General features: G+C 34.6%; 1 protein-coding gene across 1 annotated transcript in view; it reads left to right on the top strand.

Moving 5' to 3' along the window:
- The first annotated feature begins 389 nt into the window (after window positions 1-389).
- LOC106473098 (caskin-2-like) overlaps window positions 390-15,700 on the top strand; it is a 30,592-nt gene continuing 15,281 nt past the window's right edge. The window contains exons 1-6 of the mRNA XM_013933777.2: window positions 390-819; window positions 6,329-6,526; window positions 10,879-10,940; window positions 12,340-12,415; window positions 13,675-13,832; window positions 13,973-14,137. Coding sequence (XP_013789231.1) covers window positions 774-819; window positions 6,329-6,526; window positions 10,879-10,940; window positions 12,340-12,415; window positions 13,675-13,832; window positions 13,973-14,137 — 705 coding nt within the window. The 5' untranslated portion in view covers window positions 390-773. The remainder of the gene's footprint in view (window positions 820-6,328; window positions 6,527-10,878; window positions 10,941-12,339; window positions 12,416-13,674; window positions 13,833-13,972; window positions 14,138-15,700) is intronic.

Genomic DNA, 15,700 nt, shown 5'->3' on the forward strand with positions numbered 1-15,700 from the left:
AGTCCAGTCAGTGCTGTATGTTGTGATTTAAATAATCCTTTGGTGTTCTAATAGTCCAGTCAGTGCTGTATGTTGTGATTTAAATAATCCTTTGGTGTTCTAACAGTCCAGTCAGTGCTGTATGTTGTGATTTAAATAATCCTTTGGTGTTCTAACAGTCCAGTCAGTGCTGTGTCAGGAGTACAAAAATAAAAGTTACGTACTGAAAATTTAGCAAAATACGATCTCCCCTCTGGTTTACTCACACCCCTTTCTACCTAGCTAAAATGGGCGGACCCAGGTACAAGAAAGACTGTTGCTGCCTGTCCTGATTGAGTAACTAGAGTAGACCCTTGGTGTACCCGCCCTGGACGCCTCGTGACTACTGACGTCATACGTACAGATAGGTGTTTACTTAAAACTTCAGCTGTTTCATCCAAAACAGTTATGAGGCTCTGGATCAGTAAGTAGTGGAAAGTAGCCCTAACGTCTAAAGTGCCCTGGTCAATTGGAGATATGTCAAAAGTCAAAATTTTCTTTGTTACACACTCTACGCCTAAGTATCTGACAAGTTTCGGTGGGTGGAAAAAGTGTGGGGCGCTTGGAGTTTTGCAATCGCCCGAACGCTTCTAGTCCTACACGCTCTTCGTGTAGGCTCGACGACAAGGTTATTGTGCTGAGGTGGGTGGGGTGCCTCGTGGAGGGCAGGAATCGACCATTTGTTGGACTATCTCTTCTATTACACTGATCGGAACCAAATCCTTAGGTTTAAATCTGTGGGTGAAGTTTGCTACATGTCGGGAAATACAGGTTGTTGTGGGATGCCGAGAAAACTTTTAGGTAAGTTGTCTTCCCTTCGTCTTGGCAGTTAGCAATAAGCAACAGCAAGCTGTAGTTGTTTAAAAAAAAATTGGAAAAAGACACCTGTTACGATAAATAATGTTATACCCGTGTTTTGTTGTTCTCAAGTGTTGATAATTATATTCTGTTTGGTACACAAGTCGAGATATTTGATAAAATTGTGAAACCAGTTAGGAACCAATTTTGGCAACGAGTCTTGAAAATAGACAACATGGGTGCACGTGCAGCTGTTCGTTCGCGCAAAAACAAAAGCGCGGCTGTCTTCCATGTTAGGGCAGTTTTTACTATCACTGGTATCAGTATGGTGTGACAGTTCGCCTGCTTTTGTTGTTTGTAGAGTGACCGGTGGTCAAATTCGCTACGGTATCACGTGAACTGTTACACAGGTAAAAATAACAAAGATGTTAAGGTTTCAGTCATCTTGTTTTGTAGGTAATGATTCTAATTACTCCTTGTGCGGATCGCCATCTTCAGTTACTTATATATATATAGGCCCTTATTAAGTTCATTTTTTATTCGTTATTCTTGTTTTGTTATGTCGCTATTGTTGTGTTACTTTTGTTAAGACCTGATAAAGATTACATTCATATATTTTTTTCTTCAAACGTCTAGCTTTGATTTACTTGCGTCCTTTATAGGAACTGTAACAACATTATTAATCTGGACTTGTGTCTCATCTAATGTATGTCTGTATGTTCAGAACCGATTATCATGTGTCCTGTATGAACTGTAACCACCAGGTTAACGTTGATTTCCATCTCGTCCAATGTGTGTGTGTGACTGTATGTTTGGGTATAGTGTTGAATTAACCAATCCAAAACCAAATCTTCATAATTTTTTATAACAGTAGGCCTAATCAGAAAAAAAAACAAAAACGAAAAGATTACGAACTTCAGTCTTTCGGACTCGATAAATGTCCTGTTAATAATTCAGTTTCTTATCGTTTATTTGTCTTTTCTTCCTTGTGATTCACCTTAGACACTTACTATATATATTTATATATAAAATGTCCTGATAATAATTCAGTTTATTATGGTTTATTTATCTTTTCTTCCTTGTGATTCACCTTGGACACTTACTATATATATGTATATATAAAATGTCCTGATAATAATTCAGTTTATTATGGTTTATTTGTCTTTTCTTCCTTGTGATTCACTTTGGACACTTACTATATATATGTATATATAAAATGTCCTGATATTAATTCAGTTTCTTATCGTTTATTTGTCTTTTCTTCCTTGTGATTCACCTTGGACACTTACTATATATATGTATATATAAAATGTCCTGATAATAATTCAGTTTCTTCTCGTTTATTTATCTTTTCTTCCTTGTAATTCACCTTGGACACTTACTATATATGTATATATATAAAATGTCCTGATAATAATTCAGTTTATTATGGTTTATTTGTCTTTTCTTCCTTGTAATTCACCTTGGACACTTACTATATATGTATATATATAAAATGTCCTGATAATAATTCAGTTTCTTATGGTTTGTTTACCTTCCTTGTGATTCACCTTGGACACTTACTATATATATATGTATATGTATAATATGTCCTGATAATAATTCAGTTTCTTATCGTTTATTTGTCTTTTCTTCCTTGTGATTCACCTTGGACACTTACTATATATGTATATATATATAATGTCCTGATAATAATTCAGTTTCTTATCGTTTATTTAGTCTTTTCTTCCTTGTGATTCACCTTGGACACTTACTATATATGTATATATATAAAATGTCCTGATAATAATTCAGTTTCTTATGGTTTATTTATCTTTCTTGTGATTCACCTTGGACACTTACTATATATATATGTATATATATAAAATGTCCTGATAATAATTCAGTTTGTTATGGTTTGTTTATCTTTCTTGTGATTCACCTTGGACACTTACTATATATATATATGTATATATATAAAATGTTCTGATAATAATTCAGTTTATTATGGTTTATTTATCTTTTCTTCCTTGTGATTCACCTTGGACACTTGCTATATATGTATATATAGTTTTTCACGCACTGTTTTTTCCTGTGTTATGAACAGTCTTATTCAACCATTGAAGGAGTAGCCACTTAGGAATATTTAAAGATACTGTGAGGCTTCAAGCACGTCGTTGGTCTGTCTAATTTTGTATATGAAACATTTATGACCTACACGTCACTAAAGCCAATGTTCCACTGAGGTCAAATTATAACGTCCTGTTTTGTGTGTGTGGAGTGAAGGAAGCCAACAACAATAAACCCGGAGGAAATGACCTCGGTGACCTTATGTTTATCACAAAGAATTGTGAGCCTAGACTGGACAAGGCAGAATGAGATTTCGATGTCTTGAGTTCATTGGTATGGCTCTACTGCCCCCCCCCCACACACACACAGATACAGGTTGTTTAATATTAATAGGATCTTTGTACGACCCAAGTTCAAGTTGTTTGATTAACGTTTATTTACGTATTATTATGTAACTTATCTCACTACTTACAAAGTTTGTGATTGGTCGGTTTACTTGACTAGCTGTAATTTACATAGAGTTAGAGTTTTAACTAAGTAGCCCCCACCCACCCCTAAGTGGATCAGTGGTAAGTCCGTACATTGTACAGTTTTATTTGCGCTTAACAACAAACTAAACTAATATTAAAATTAAAAACTAAACAACAGCTGTGCCATCTGACGGGAAAAAGTTTAATTTTTCTATGTATGGTGATGTAATTTATCCTTGTCATGAAGGTTTGCAAGTTTTCGTAACATCTAAGTGAGTATACAAAAAACTTAGATTTAACAACAACAACAAATATATTTATTTATTTATAGTTCTCATGGCAACAGAAATCTCCACTTGTTAAACTTTAAAGGAAAACAGAAACAAGCAACAGAAATTTCCACCTGTTAAACTTTAAAGGAAACAGTAACAAGCAACAGAAATCTCCACCTGTTGAACTTTAAAGGAAACAGTAACAAGCAACAGAAATCTCCACCTGTTGAACTTTAAAGGAAACAGTAACAAGCAACAGAAATCTCCACCTGTTAAACTTTAAAGGAAACAGTAACAATCAACAGAAATCTCCACCTGTTAAACTTTAAAGAAATATTTACAATTTTTAATATAAAACGTTTTAATCACGTGTCGGATTTTATACGTCGTCTGCTGTTTGCCACCCTAGTGGCTCAGCGGTAAAAAGTAAAAACCGGGTTTCGATACACGTGGTGGGCACAGGCACAAATAGCCCATTGCTTAGCTTAACTACAAACAAACTAACATAATTTGTTTTTCAGCTCACTCGTAGGTTGACAGGCACATTAATGCGATTCAAATATATCAATTGTTCCTGTCAGAAGTAGTTGTAACCAGTGACTCTGAACACTGATGGAGCACCGTAATAACATAGTTTTATATCCTGATATGAATAGTTAATCAGAAAGATAGGTCGCTTCACTATTTTGTTTGTTTCGGTGCAAAGTTACACAATAGGGTAGCTGTGCTCAGTCTGTCGCCGGGAGTCGAACCCAGGACTTTAGCGTTGTAACAAAATTATATCACCCACTTTAATAGCACGGAAGTAATGGTATCGGAGTACTAGCGTCTTTGTGCCACCTAGTGGTAAAGTAATAAATATCGCAGATATACGAATATACATTTTTTTGTTTTATTAGTAAATCCAATATTCTTTACCATCTGATTCCCCCCCCCCCCGAAGGGGCCAGCGGTAAGTCTGTAGGCTTACGACGCTAAAAATCAAGTTTTGATACTCCTTGGTGGGCAAAGCACCGACAGCTCATTGTGTAGCTTTGTGCTTGAGAACAACCAACCAACCACCTGGCGGTGAAAGTACAAAATTCGCAGTTTATTCCAATATATTGGGCCTGTTATCGTACTGAAAGATGTGCCACGTGGCTCTGTAATCTATTCGACTATGTGAACCTGAAAAAGACTCACGAAGTGCGTAGATTTGTACAAGTTGTAGGTTAGGCTCGAATAACAATAATAAAAGAAAAGTACACACGGCCCATTCTTTGGATGTGGTTAGACTCGTTGTCACGTAAAAGTTTCGGAGATTTAGAATTCTATTTTTTAATATGAGTTTCTCATCTGACCTGTTATTAAGTCATTGCACCAACCTGTATTAAAAACAAACAACAGATCTCATGAAAGTGGCGTAGTCGAGTCTGTCATGAACAAAAGGACCGTAAAGGTCAAAATTTATATTACCAGGTCAAATCACTTAGTGGTGGAGTGGAATAGCCTAGCCTCTGTCTTGGTGTTCTTAAAAAAAATAAGCCTAATCTAACAAGTGCACGTGTTTACAATCAGGCGTACACACGTGCAACAGGACACTGCTAGACGATATCACTCCATAGTGAACGGTAATAATGTGAAATAAATGTCCATCTATGTGGAGTGTTTTGAAAGCTAGATAACTTCTCTATGAACCAATCAGTATAGGTTCCTTCTTAATGTTTAGGTGGTGTATCTCATTGACATGAATGGCTGGAAAAAAATGTTTGAACTGTTAAGAAGATTAAAATTAATAGTTTCGGGTTACGTTGACCAAGGTCATACAGTCGTTGTGAAGATGGATCTCGAGAAGACCTGCTAATATATGTTGGTTTTCTTTTTGGTTTTTTTTTTCGTATAATAATTGTAAATAACTTCCACAACCATATATCTTGTATTTCATAAATAAACTGTGAGTTCAGTCAACTCTCACGACAAGTTCTTTAATTGATGTTATCGGAACTACGGTGTGGTACAGATCTCTGATAAGTTGTTTCATTATATAGACTTTATTGTGTTTGTTGTATACTTTCTTTTGTTATATTTGTGTACTGTATTGTGTTGTATTTGTGTACTGTATTGTATTATATTTGTGGTTATATTGTGTACCGTATTGTGTTATATTGTGTACTGTATTGTGTTATATTTGTGGTTTTATTTGTGTACTGTATTTTGTTATATTTGTAGTTATATTGTGTTGTATTTGTGGTTATATTTGTGTACTGTATTGTGTTGTATTTGTGGTTATATTGTGTACTGTATTGTATTGTATTTGTGGTTATATTGTGTACTGTATTTTGTTATATTTGTGGTTATATTTGTATACTGTATTTTGTTATATTTGTGGTTATATTGTGTTGTATTTGTGGTTATATTGTGTACTATATTGTGTTGTATTTGTGGTTATATTGTGTACTGTATTGTATTGTATTTGTGGTTATATTTGTGGTTATATTTGTGTACTGTATTTTGTTATATTTGTGGTTATATTGTGTTGTATTTGTGTACTGTATTGTGTTGTATTTGTGGTTATATTGTGTACTGTATTTTGTTGTATTTGTGGTTATATTGTGTATTGTATTTTGTTATATTTGTGGTTATATTTGTGTACTGTATTTTGTTATGTTTGTGGTTATATTGTATGTGAAATAAGTTTTTTCAAAACATTTAATTTGCGTTGTGGTTTGTTCCTTTCTCCAGTTGGCGGAATGCATCGCAAAACATCCTCTGGTCTAAACAGCATTAAAAAGGTGGCGCCACCAGTTGTACCAGCTCTAACTATCCGGAATTCTAGCAATAGTTTCCATAGTGATTATGGAACAATGGATCGGAAGTCTTGTGGTAGCCTTGGTGATGGTGATATAGGGATACAGCCTTCACTTCACTCACCGCTTAAAGGTATTGTTGGAGGTTTAGATTTACCTCGTTATTTACACTTACTTAAAAGTAACCAAAGTTTGAACAGTTTTAACGTGATTCACCGGAAACTAAGAAATGTACGTAATCTTACATTGCTTAGAGGTCGTATAAATTATTATTTAATCGGACTATTTTTTAATCATGTATTGCTTAGTTTATACAGTTACTTCTACAAACCCGCTTGACAACATTATGACGTGTTACCACGAGTGTGTGTGTGTGTGTCTATATATATATATATGCAAGTGTATATTATGTTCATTAATAAGGTTGTTTGTTTCTGATGTTCGCGCCATCTGTTATCAATCGGTAATATTAACTTCATCGATAAACTAGAGAGAAGGCTGCAAGTCAACAGCACCCATTGCCAATTCTTGGGTTACTCTAGTTGAGTTAGGGGTTGAAATCCCGATCTCGACAACCCGTATGTTAATAGGGCTACCTAGATTCCGGGATTTAGGTAAGAGAATCCTCTTGTCTTCGGATTGTGTTAACATTTTCGTCCCCCAGTGGCACAATATTAAGTCTGCGGACTTGAACGCTAAAATCCGGGTTTCGATACCCATCATGGGCCCAGCAGAGAGAGCCCATTGTGTAATTTTGTGCTTTAACTACAAACAAACAAATGAACCCCTTCCAGACCGTAGAGGTGTTACTGACATAGCCGGTGCAACGTGTTTTGCCGCCCTGTGCAAATACACGTGCTGCACCCTCGGCCCTGGTTACTGATATCCTCTTTTTTTTTCTTGTCACGTTGGCGATACTTAACCTAAAAATGTTTAATCAATGTGGTTTCTTGATTAAATTTTATCAAAATCTAATATAATGCTGCCTATACTAAAGTTAAACTGCTCCAGCTCTGCATACCGAACACCCCCCCCCCCCAAATTCCAGCTAGTGGCTCAGCGGAAAGTTTACGACGCTAAAATTTGGATTTCGATACCCGTGGTGGGCACACCACTGATAGCCCATTGTTTAACAGCAACCAAACCGCCTCGAGCATTCATAGGGTAAAATAAGTTTTAATAAATAAAAAAAATATTTGCGCAGCTGCGTTCCTAATATTATTTTAATCATTTAACTTAAATAATGAACGTAGTTGGTTTAATTAGTTTTAATTAAGGCAAAATAGAGCGTAAATAAATAAAATATTTAAAATCCTGGGATTTTACCAACAAAAATCCCGAAATCCCAGGATTCAGAGAAGGCTTCTGGGTTGAAACCCTTGCATGGAATAATAGGGTTTGGCCTTCACTATTATAACGAACCCACGGGCCCAAAGTAAGGAGTGCGATTTTGCAGCAATGGGACGCGAACCAGGGATCGTTGTATCCGTACTACGACATGCTTAATCACCATTCCACGTGCGGCCCGATTAATGACCTAGATATACAAGGGATGGAACGAAAGTCGCTTTAACAGTTAGGCTTGCGTAAAACCGTTAACACTAACACTGGAAGAAAAAGGAGAGTCTGTGTTAATTTAGATGGTATCTTGAGAAACGTATTTCCATACGAAGAAAGTCTTAATACGACACAATTTCCTGTTCGCCTTGTACTATTTAAGGAAAATTTAAAATTAGTTTCGTACAATGTCCGGAGCGTGTCTGCACTAGCTCGTGGTTACAGCTATCTTATAAGACTATGCACGTGTTAAGTAATTATTATTATTTTTTTAGTGTGATTTTTTTCTTCTAATTCTCGTTTATATCTTCTCTAATACATATTATGTAAATATAGTACAGTTTCAACATATTTCTAAACTTCTGTGTTCATAATTATTTGTTTTTATACAAAATGGATTGTAATATTTTTGTCAGACAGGATGTACAGTACATGTATTAATTTATTGAAAAAAAAAATGATGTCACAATAATTACCATTCCCTCTTATATATATTCCTAAAAATAGACGACTTTAATATCGTTGTCAGTCGTGAAGCGCACGGAATCTTTGATTTGACAAGGTACTTAAGGCTGTATTTGAAGTGTACTTAGAGCAGAATGTTCTAATTGGCACGATAAGAAGAGTTTCTAATTTTGTGGATTTGTCATCGATCATCTCTTTGATTTTTTACGAAACGTCTTGAGACTCGTTGTCTTTTGTCTTGGGCCTTTAAAGCCTCGTTCTTATCAATAATGGGCGAATAAGGAAAAGAATCGCGTTATTATGTAGAAGGGGGGAGACATATATTCAGAAATTCGATAAGCCTTGAAGATATATGTATATAGTTGTATATCGTGGTACATTGTTAGTCCTAAATTAGCATACTGTGAATTTTAATGTGAATTTTCTTACGGTTTCTACTTTTAACGAACAGTCTAGGTCTGTAAAAGAAATCATATATTTAAAGTTATAGGAAATGTAATTACATACACGCGACAGGGAAAGTTGGTGGTAGTTACAGCTTTGGTTACATGTTACAGTTACACGAGTAAGAAAGTTACTAAGCTTTGGCTACGTTAGTTCACAAAGAAAAAATATTTGCTCAATTTTTAGCTACCTCTTGAGCCAAAGTTTACAAATAGGTAACTGATTAATCATGAAGCCAAAGTACGTGTATGTGTTGAAACATGTGTACCTGCAAGCACGGGCGTCCGCAGAAAATTTTTCAGGAAGGGGCAAAGTTTTCTGGGGGAGGGGGGAGTGTAAAATTGTGATTTAAATAAACAATTTACATACATGAAGAATAAAGAAAGAATTGTTTTATCATTTCTAAGGGGTAGAGGCAAACTGCCCCCCTCCCCATGCTTACTTTAAGTAAATGTTATATACAATATTGGGAATATTTATGTAAATGAACATATGATACACACATAAGTCACAAATAATGAGACATTTCAACTAAGTGGTCAGTTCACCATTAATACAATATGTTATTACAGAAAATACAAAAGTTTTACAATGAACTAATATTTTCATCAAACAGAGCAGTATACCTTAGTCGTAAGCTACCATAAGTTTATTAATATACGATTATGAAATATTGTTCTTAATGTCCTCTATTACTTCCCATAGTTTGGCCAAATTGTCTGGTTACTCTATTTGATTTTTCTCAGCTTCCATATAAAGCCATACAGTCTTAATAATATTGATATTGGGTTTTGCACTGGTCTCTTGTTTTTCTCTTCTAAGTATTGTTCCATAACATTTGTTGTACAGATCATTATTTTTAAGGAACATGAATCCCTGCCCAATAGGTCTTATTTGTGAGAGAATGACATGGTGGACAAGAATCTGACTTTACCTGTCAGCAGTCAGAGTGCCATCAATAGTCTACCCAGCATGCTTTCACAGTAGATGCTGTACGTTAACCGTGATACTGTTCTTTTCTCAGGTATCGGTTATTGTTGAATTGACATGTACTGATCTGAAGTCTGATATCCATTTCAGCCTTTTAGTTTGATTCATTAACGCAGAAGTTTTTGAGTAGTATACACATCCGTTTAGTTCACGTAACTCTAATGTGTATGTTTCTATGCAGGAAGTAGCATACATACCTGTACTTGCAACAATATTTCTACTTGATTGTCACGTATCGCGTACTATGAGTTATTTCACATTATTTTTGAATAGTTTGATCTTTCTATATCGACGACTTCTATTATCTAGTTTCACTTTCTCTCCGTGGAGTTTTTCCATATTACTGAAACATAATTTTCTCTCAATCTGTAACATGTAGTAGCCTTCAACAGCTAAAACTTTGAATTCTACACGTTTGTCATGAAACCATGAATTCACTCATTGCACTATTACTAGGTATTGTGTTACTGCCTGTACTTTCATAGGTGTCGTATCTGATTGGTTGGATGACATCCAATCACAGTGTTAACTATCAACATGTGATTGTACTCCGGTATAGTTCTTTCTCGCACAATAAAGGCAGTCCCATAATATTTGCATTCTATGCCTATTTTATGTGCTGTTTATATAATTATTTCCAATATTATGTGTTTGTGTTTATGTATTGTTTAAAAATAAAATAAAGAAGTTATGTTTAAATACGAGAAATGACAAATCAATAAAGAAAATGTCAAAACATTTTCCCCATCAACTTATTGTAGGTTCATCCAATCCAAAGTTTCAGTAGTCCTAGTATTGATATAATAAGAAATAGTGTTAGTATGGCTGATTTTGAAAGTTGAATACTTAATATGTTTCAGGTCAGTTGCTAGCTTATTAATTTTTAAGCAGTTTTCACACACCAATGCTCCTGTATTTCGTGAATGTTCACAGTGCATAGAAATCATTAGTATCTAATGTTAGAATAATTAAGTGATTAAACATTGAAAAAAAATGAGACCTTTAAAATGGAACTTGTATATTTTCCAGAACTTTCCTACCCCACATCCCCAAGCCGCCGCAGTCACCATTTCAAGTTTACTACCTGTCAAGTAAGTAGTATTTATGTTGATGATGTGTTGTCTTCGTATTTAATGACTTATGAGACTTTGAGTCTATTGTTATAGAAAATGTGTTACAAACTTAGGCAGTTTAACTTGTTTTAGTTATTGTTCATGACGATAACTTGCCAAACTTGGGTGGTTTAACTTGCTCTAGTTACGAAACTTGGGTGATTTATCCAGCTCTAGTTACCAAACTTGGGTGGTTTAACTTGCTCTAGTTACCAAACTTGGGTGGCTTAACTTGCTCTAGTTACAAAACTTGGGTGGCTTAACTTGCTCTAGTTACGAAACTTGGGTGGTTTAACCTGCTCTAGTTAAAGCTCCTGCAAATAACTTGCCAAACTTAGGCAGTTTAACTTGCTCTGGTTACCAAGCTTGGGTGGTTTAACTTTCTCTGGTTACCAAACTTGGGTGGTTTAACCTGCTCTAGTTAAAGCTCCTGCAGATAACTTACCATCTTGATATTGCTAAATCATTAGTTTCTTTAAGCTAACTTTTCATTACTCTTCATTAAGGTTTATTCCAGGCTTTGACATTTTGAAAAGTTTTATAATACCCTTTCTGCATGAAATGGAACTAAAAAACAATCCACGCAAGTAACTCAAAAGTTGTCGTAATTAAGGGTGAATAACAATACAGCCTCTTTAGACATGTTTGACTAATAATCTGTTTTCTGGTCAGTGTTGTAGCATAATGCCAATAATACAAGTGGAAAGAAACTACAGATTTTTGAAAGTTGTGAGCTGAATGCCAGAAGCTGAGGAAACACTGATACAAATGAGACAGTAGAAGAGTTCTGGTATTAAATGAAAGTCCTTTACAGAGATGACAAATGATATAACTTAAATGTAATTTTTACAATCCATGGTTTGAAACCCATATTGGATAAATTAGAAGGAACGTGAAAAACGATTCTTTAGTCCGAATGATTTTATCACAAGTATTAGACTTGATTGGTTCCAAATGATTTTATCACAAGTATTAGACTTGATTGGTTCCGAATGATTTTATCACGAGTATTAGACTTGATTGGTTCCAAGTGTTTCTTTTGTTATAAGTATTAGACTTTGATTGGTTCTAAGTGTTTGTTTTGTTACAAGCATTAGACTTTGATTGATTCTAAGTAATTATAATAAAAATGGGGTAGACTTATCTAAACAATATTTTAGGTGTAGACTAGCACATAGTTTGATTTGAATAGAATAGCTTTTTTGGATATGGTTTGCTCTGCGTTTATTCATAATAACCAAATAGAGGCCTACTTCCAGTAGAGATATGAAATACTTAAAAATAAATGAGTGACTGTGTGTATATACAGAAAATAATAACGCATAAATTGTAAAGAAAGAATTGAAGAAGACATACTGAAATATTTTATTATTCCTAGAACATCCACACCCAAGCTGTTGTACATCCCCAGCCTTGTAGTCTATCGAGTTCACCTACGTCACGAGCATGGCAAGGTAAGACAGATCGGATAAAGTTCTTTACGTTATTTAAATAATTTACTGTAGGCTGGAGCTTAGAGCGAAAATTATGGTATGTCTTACCATTATGCAACTACAAAAGACGAACTCGTTCCATTTATTTGCTACATTTTAATATTTATGATTGACTGAAGACAGCAGTTTCTAGTTAGTCCTAAGCTATCCTAAGCCTAATTACATCAGTAACAACAGATATGAGGTTGTTTTTTTCTACGGACAGTTTTACACTGTCATTCCCAAAGCAAAACTGGAAAATCAAGCTATCCACTATTAGTTAGTAGTGAGGTTTTGTGCATGTGAATCAACCCATATATTCTGAAGAGTGGTTTAAAGACTTTAGTTTCTAGCTATATCAACTCTTGCACGTCATTAAACGTAAAAGTCAGGATAAAATAATTCTTTTATTAAAGTCTTAAAATATATGTAATTAAAAACAACAACTTTTTTTTTAGTCTCATTTAAAATTAATTTTGTTATGTAAATTAAATCAGGTTTTTGGTTTTAATTGTATTTATATATTTATAAACAAGCTAGAATACCTGTCCCCTGGACGAAAGTTATGTAAATTCATGATTAATGATAGGTTATCTTAGGACATAAGGTTGCTTCCCTTATATGTAATTGTAAAAAACTGACAGTACAAACCTTAAAAAAAAAGCTTTGTACTGTCAGTTTTGGTTTGTGTTTTGGTGAACATTCCAGAAGAAGCTGTAAAGCGAAACGTCTAATTAAATAATAACAACATTTTGGTGTTCTAAGGTTGTTTATTTCTAGTATTAACATGTCTTCTATACACCAATATGTACTACAGAAATTATATAATAATAGCTTGATTTGTCCTTATGTAGCATACTGTAACGTTTATATTACTGTGTTAGCTAACAAAACTTTAAAAAAAATATCAATTGGCTGAATGTATTCTGTTTAAAAATGTGGCATACATTCCTGTAATTAATTCACTAATTCTCTTGCGACGTTCTTTCTCTCCTGTTAGGCTTTTACTTTACTTAGTTAACTTTATTTTAAAATGTACGACCTTCCTACATATATTGGTTATTTCTACACAATCCTCTACAGCAGGTTTACTACACACACACTAAGCTAGTATTGTACCTTAATGCAACCCTGTTTACGTTTATTTACAGTGTTATCCCGCACTAAAACTTGCGTCATTTGTTGTTGTTTTTTTGTTTTTTTGGTTTAATAAATCGCCTGTTTTTTTCATGTTGTTTTAGCATCTACAAAAAATATCAAACCAACTGTGTTTGTAGATGACCAGGAAATAAAAGTTTGTCAAAAATCAGGTAAAGAAAGTCCAGGCGGAAGTAGCAGAAAATCACGACATAGTACGTCTAGCGTGGACAGCGGTCGAGCCTCTGCTACTGATGGCAATGTAAGAACTTCAATGGAAAATTAACATTTAAGTGACTTTTTATATTTAATAAATAAATAATTATATTATCTTAGAGCTGCAACGTATTATTTCACAGTTATGAAAGTAATTAAAATATTATTTAATGTTTTTATTAACAGAGTAGCCAAAGGTTATCGGTTCAGAGTTTCGAGTCCAGCAGCTCTTCCAAGCGGCGAAGCTACCACAGTTCTAGCTCAAGTTTAGGGAGCGATGAGCGGCCCGAGGAAAGCGGCGCATGCGCACCACAAGTAAACGTCGCTGAGATGTTTTTACACGGACTTCCTGTAAGTGATAGGCCTAAAAGTATAGAAATTCATTTAGTACTTAAGATCGTTTTGTTACATTGCTTTAAAGGTCATTAATCTCAAGATTGGCTGAAACGTTTTTTTTTTTTCGCCTCAGAAATATCTTTTTAGGCATTTTGAGGTTGTGAACTTGTGTTCAAATTTTGACTAAGTTATATGAATATTAGCGTGTAAAGCGTTGGTTAGTTAACTTGTATAAGTCTGGACACATTCCAAGACTAACTGTGATATGAGAGGGAGATAAACAATATTAGATAGTATACGAAGTATTATAAGTTTGGACTAAACATCAAAGTGGAAGACAAATTTCTAGAAACCGTGAATGAAAATTGGTTTCCAAGAAACACTTTTTTTTTTATCAGTTAACAATGCTAAGTAATCATCACTTTTGAAATTGGATTCAATATTTGTAAATAATCCTGATTACTCTAATTAGATCATTTATAGAAAAACAAAACGTGGAAACAAGGCTTAGAATTAAGTCTTGATTAAACGTGTTTAAAAATGAAAATAAACAACTGATAACGTAATACAGTTATAAGCAAGTCAGTAGACACGTTAAATAATTAGTTTTGATTCGTTGGAGTGTAAAAGCATTGAACACAGGTAATCAAACTTCTTTCAGGGAGGTGTTGTAGTAATTCGTACAGTTTCTGGTGCGAGACTCTGTCCTTGGTTTGTGTTGTTGATAAATCAAAAATGGTAATATGTTATATAGCGTAGTTGATTGTTTAAGTTCGTACTTTTATCTTTATGTGTATTTGTCTGTACAGTATATATTTAAATGATCACACGCCTTGTATTACTGTTTTTGTAATTAAGCACAAAGCTACACAATGGGCTATCTTTATGTGTATTTGTCTGTACAGTATATATTTAAATGATCACACGCCTTGTATTACTGTTTTTGTTTTTTTTAAAGCACTAGAATCGGATGCTATGTTACTCTCTCGAAAATATTGACACGTTGTGTCTAATAAACAACAACACTTGTCCGTTTAAAATGTTCGCTCCCCCGATGGGTCAGCGGTAAGTCTACGGACTTAAAACGCTAAAATCCGGGTTTCGATTCATCGCGGTAGACACAGCAGATAGCCCAATGTTTGTTTGTTTGTTTGAAGTTAAGCACAAAGCTACACAATGGGCTCTCTGTGCTCTGCCCACCACGGGTATCGAAACCCGGTTTCTAGCGGTGTGAGTCCGCAGACTGGGGGCATATAGCCACTGCAGGCTTATAGCCCAATGTGGCTTTACTATAAAATAAACCGTTTAAAATGCATTCTGGGGGATGTATTTCGAGTCTGTTTCTATTGATTTATTGCCCCCCCCCCCCCACGAACAACCAATCCCAGAGTGGCCTGACATACAACACACAGTTCTTATCCAATGAACTCAAACCACCGATGCTGTCATAATAATTCATATGAATATTCACAAACATAACATATATTTATATGTATCCTAATCGTGTCGAAATAACCGTACTGAGTAATCGTATAAAATTGATTTTGACGTTTATTTTTCAAAATCGAAATTTCGATT

This window comes from Limulus polyphemus, unplaced genomic scaffold (genome assembly GCF_000517525.1).
Source record: "Limulus polyphemus unplaced genomic scaffold, Limulus_polyphemus-2.1.2 Scaffold5882, whole genome shotgun sequence".
In the NCBI taxonomy this organism is placed as follows: domain Eukaryota; kingdom Metazoa; phylum Arthropoda; class Merostomata; order Xiphosura; family Limulidae; genus Limulus; species Limulus polyphemus.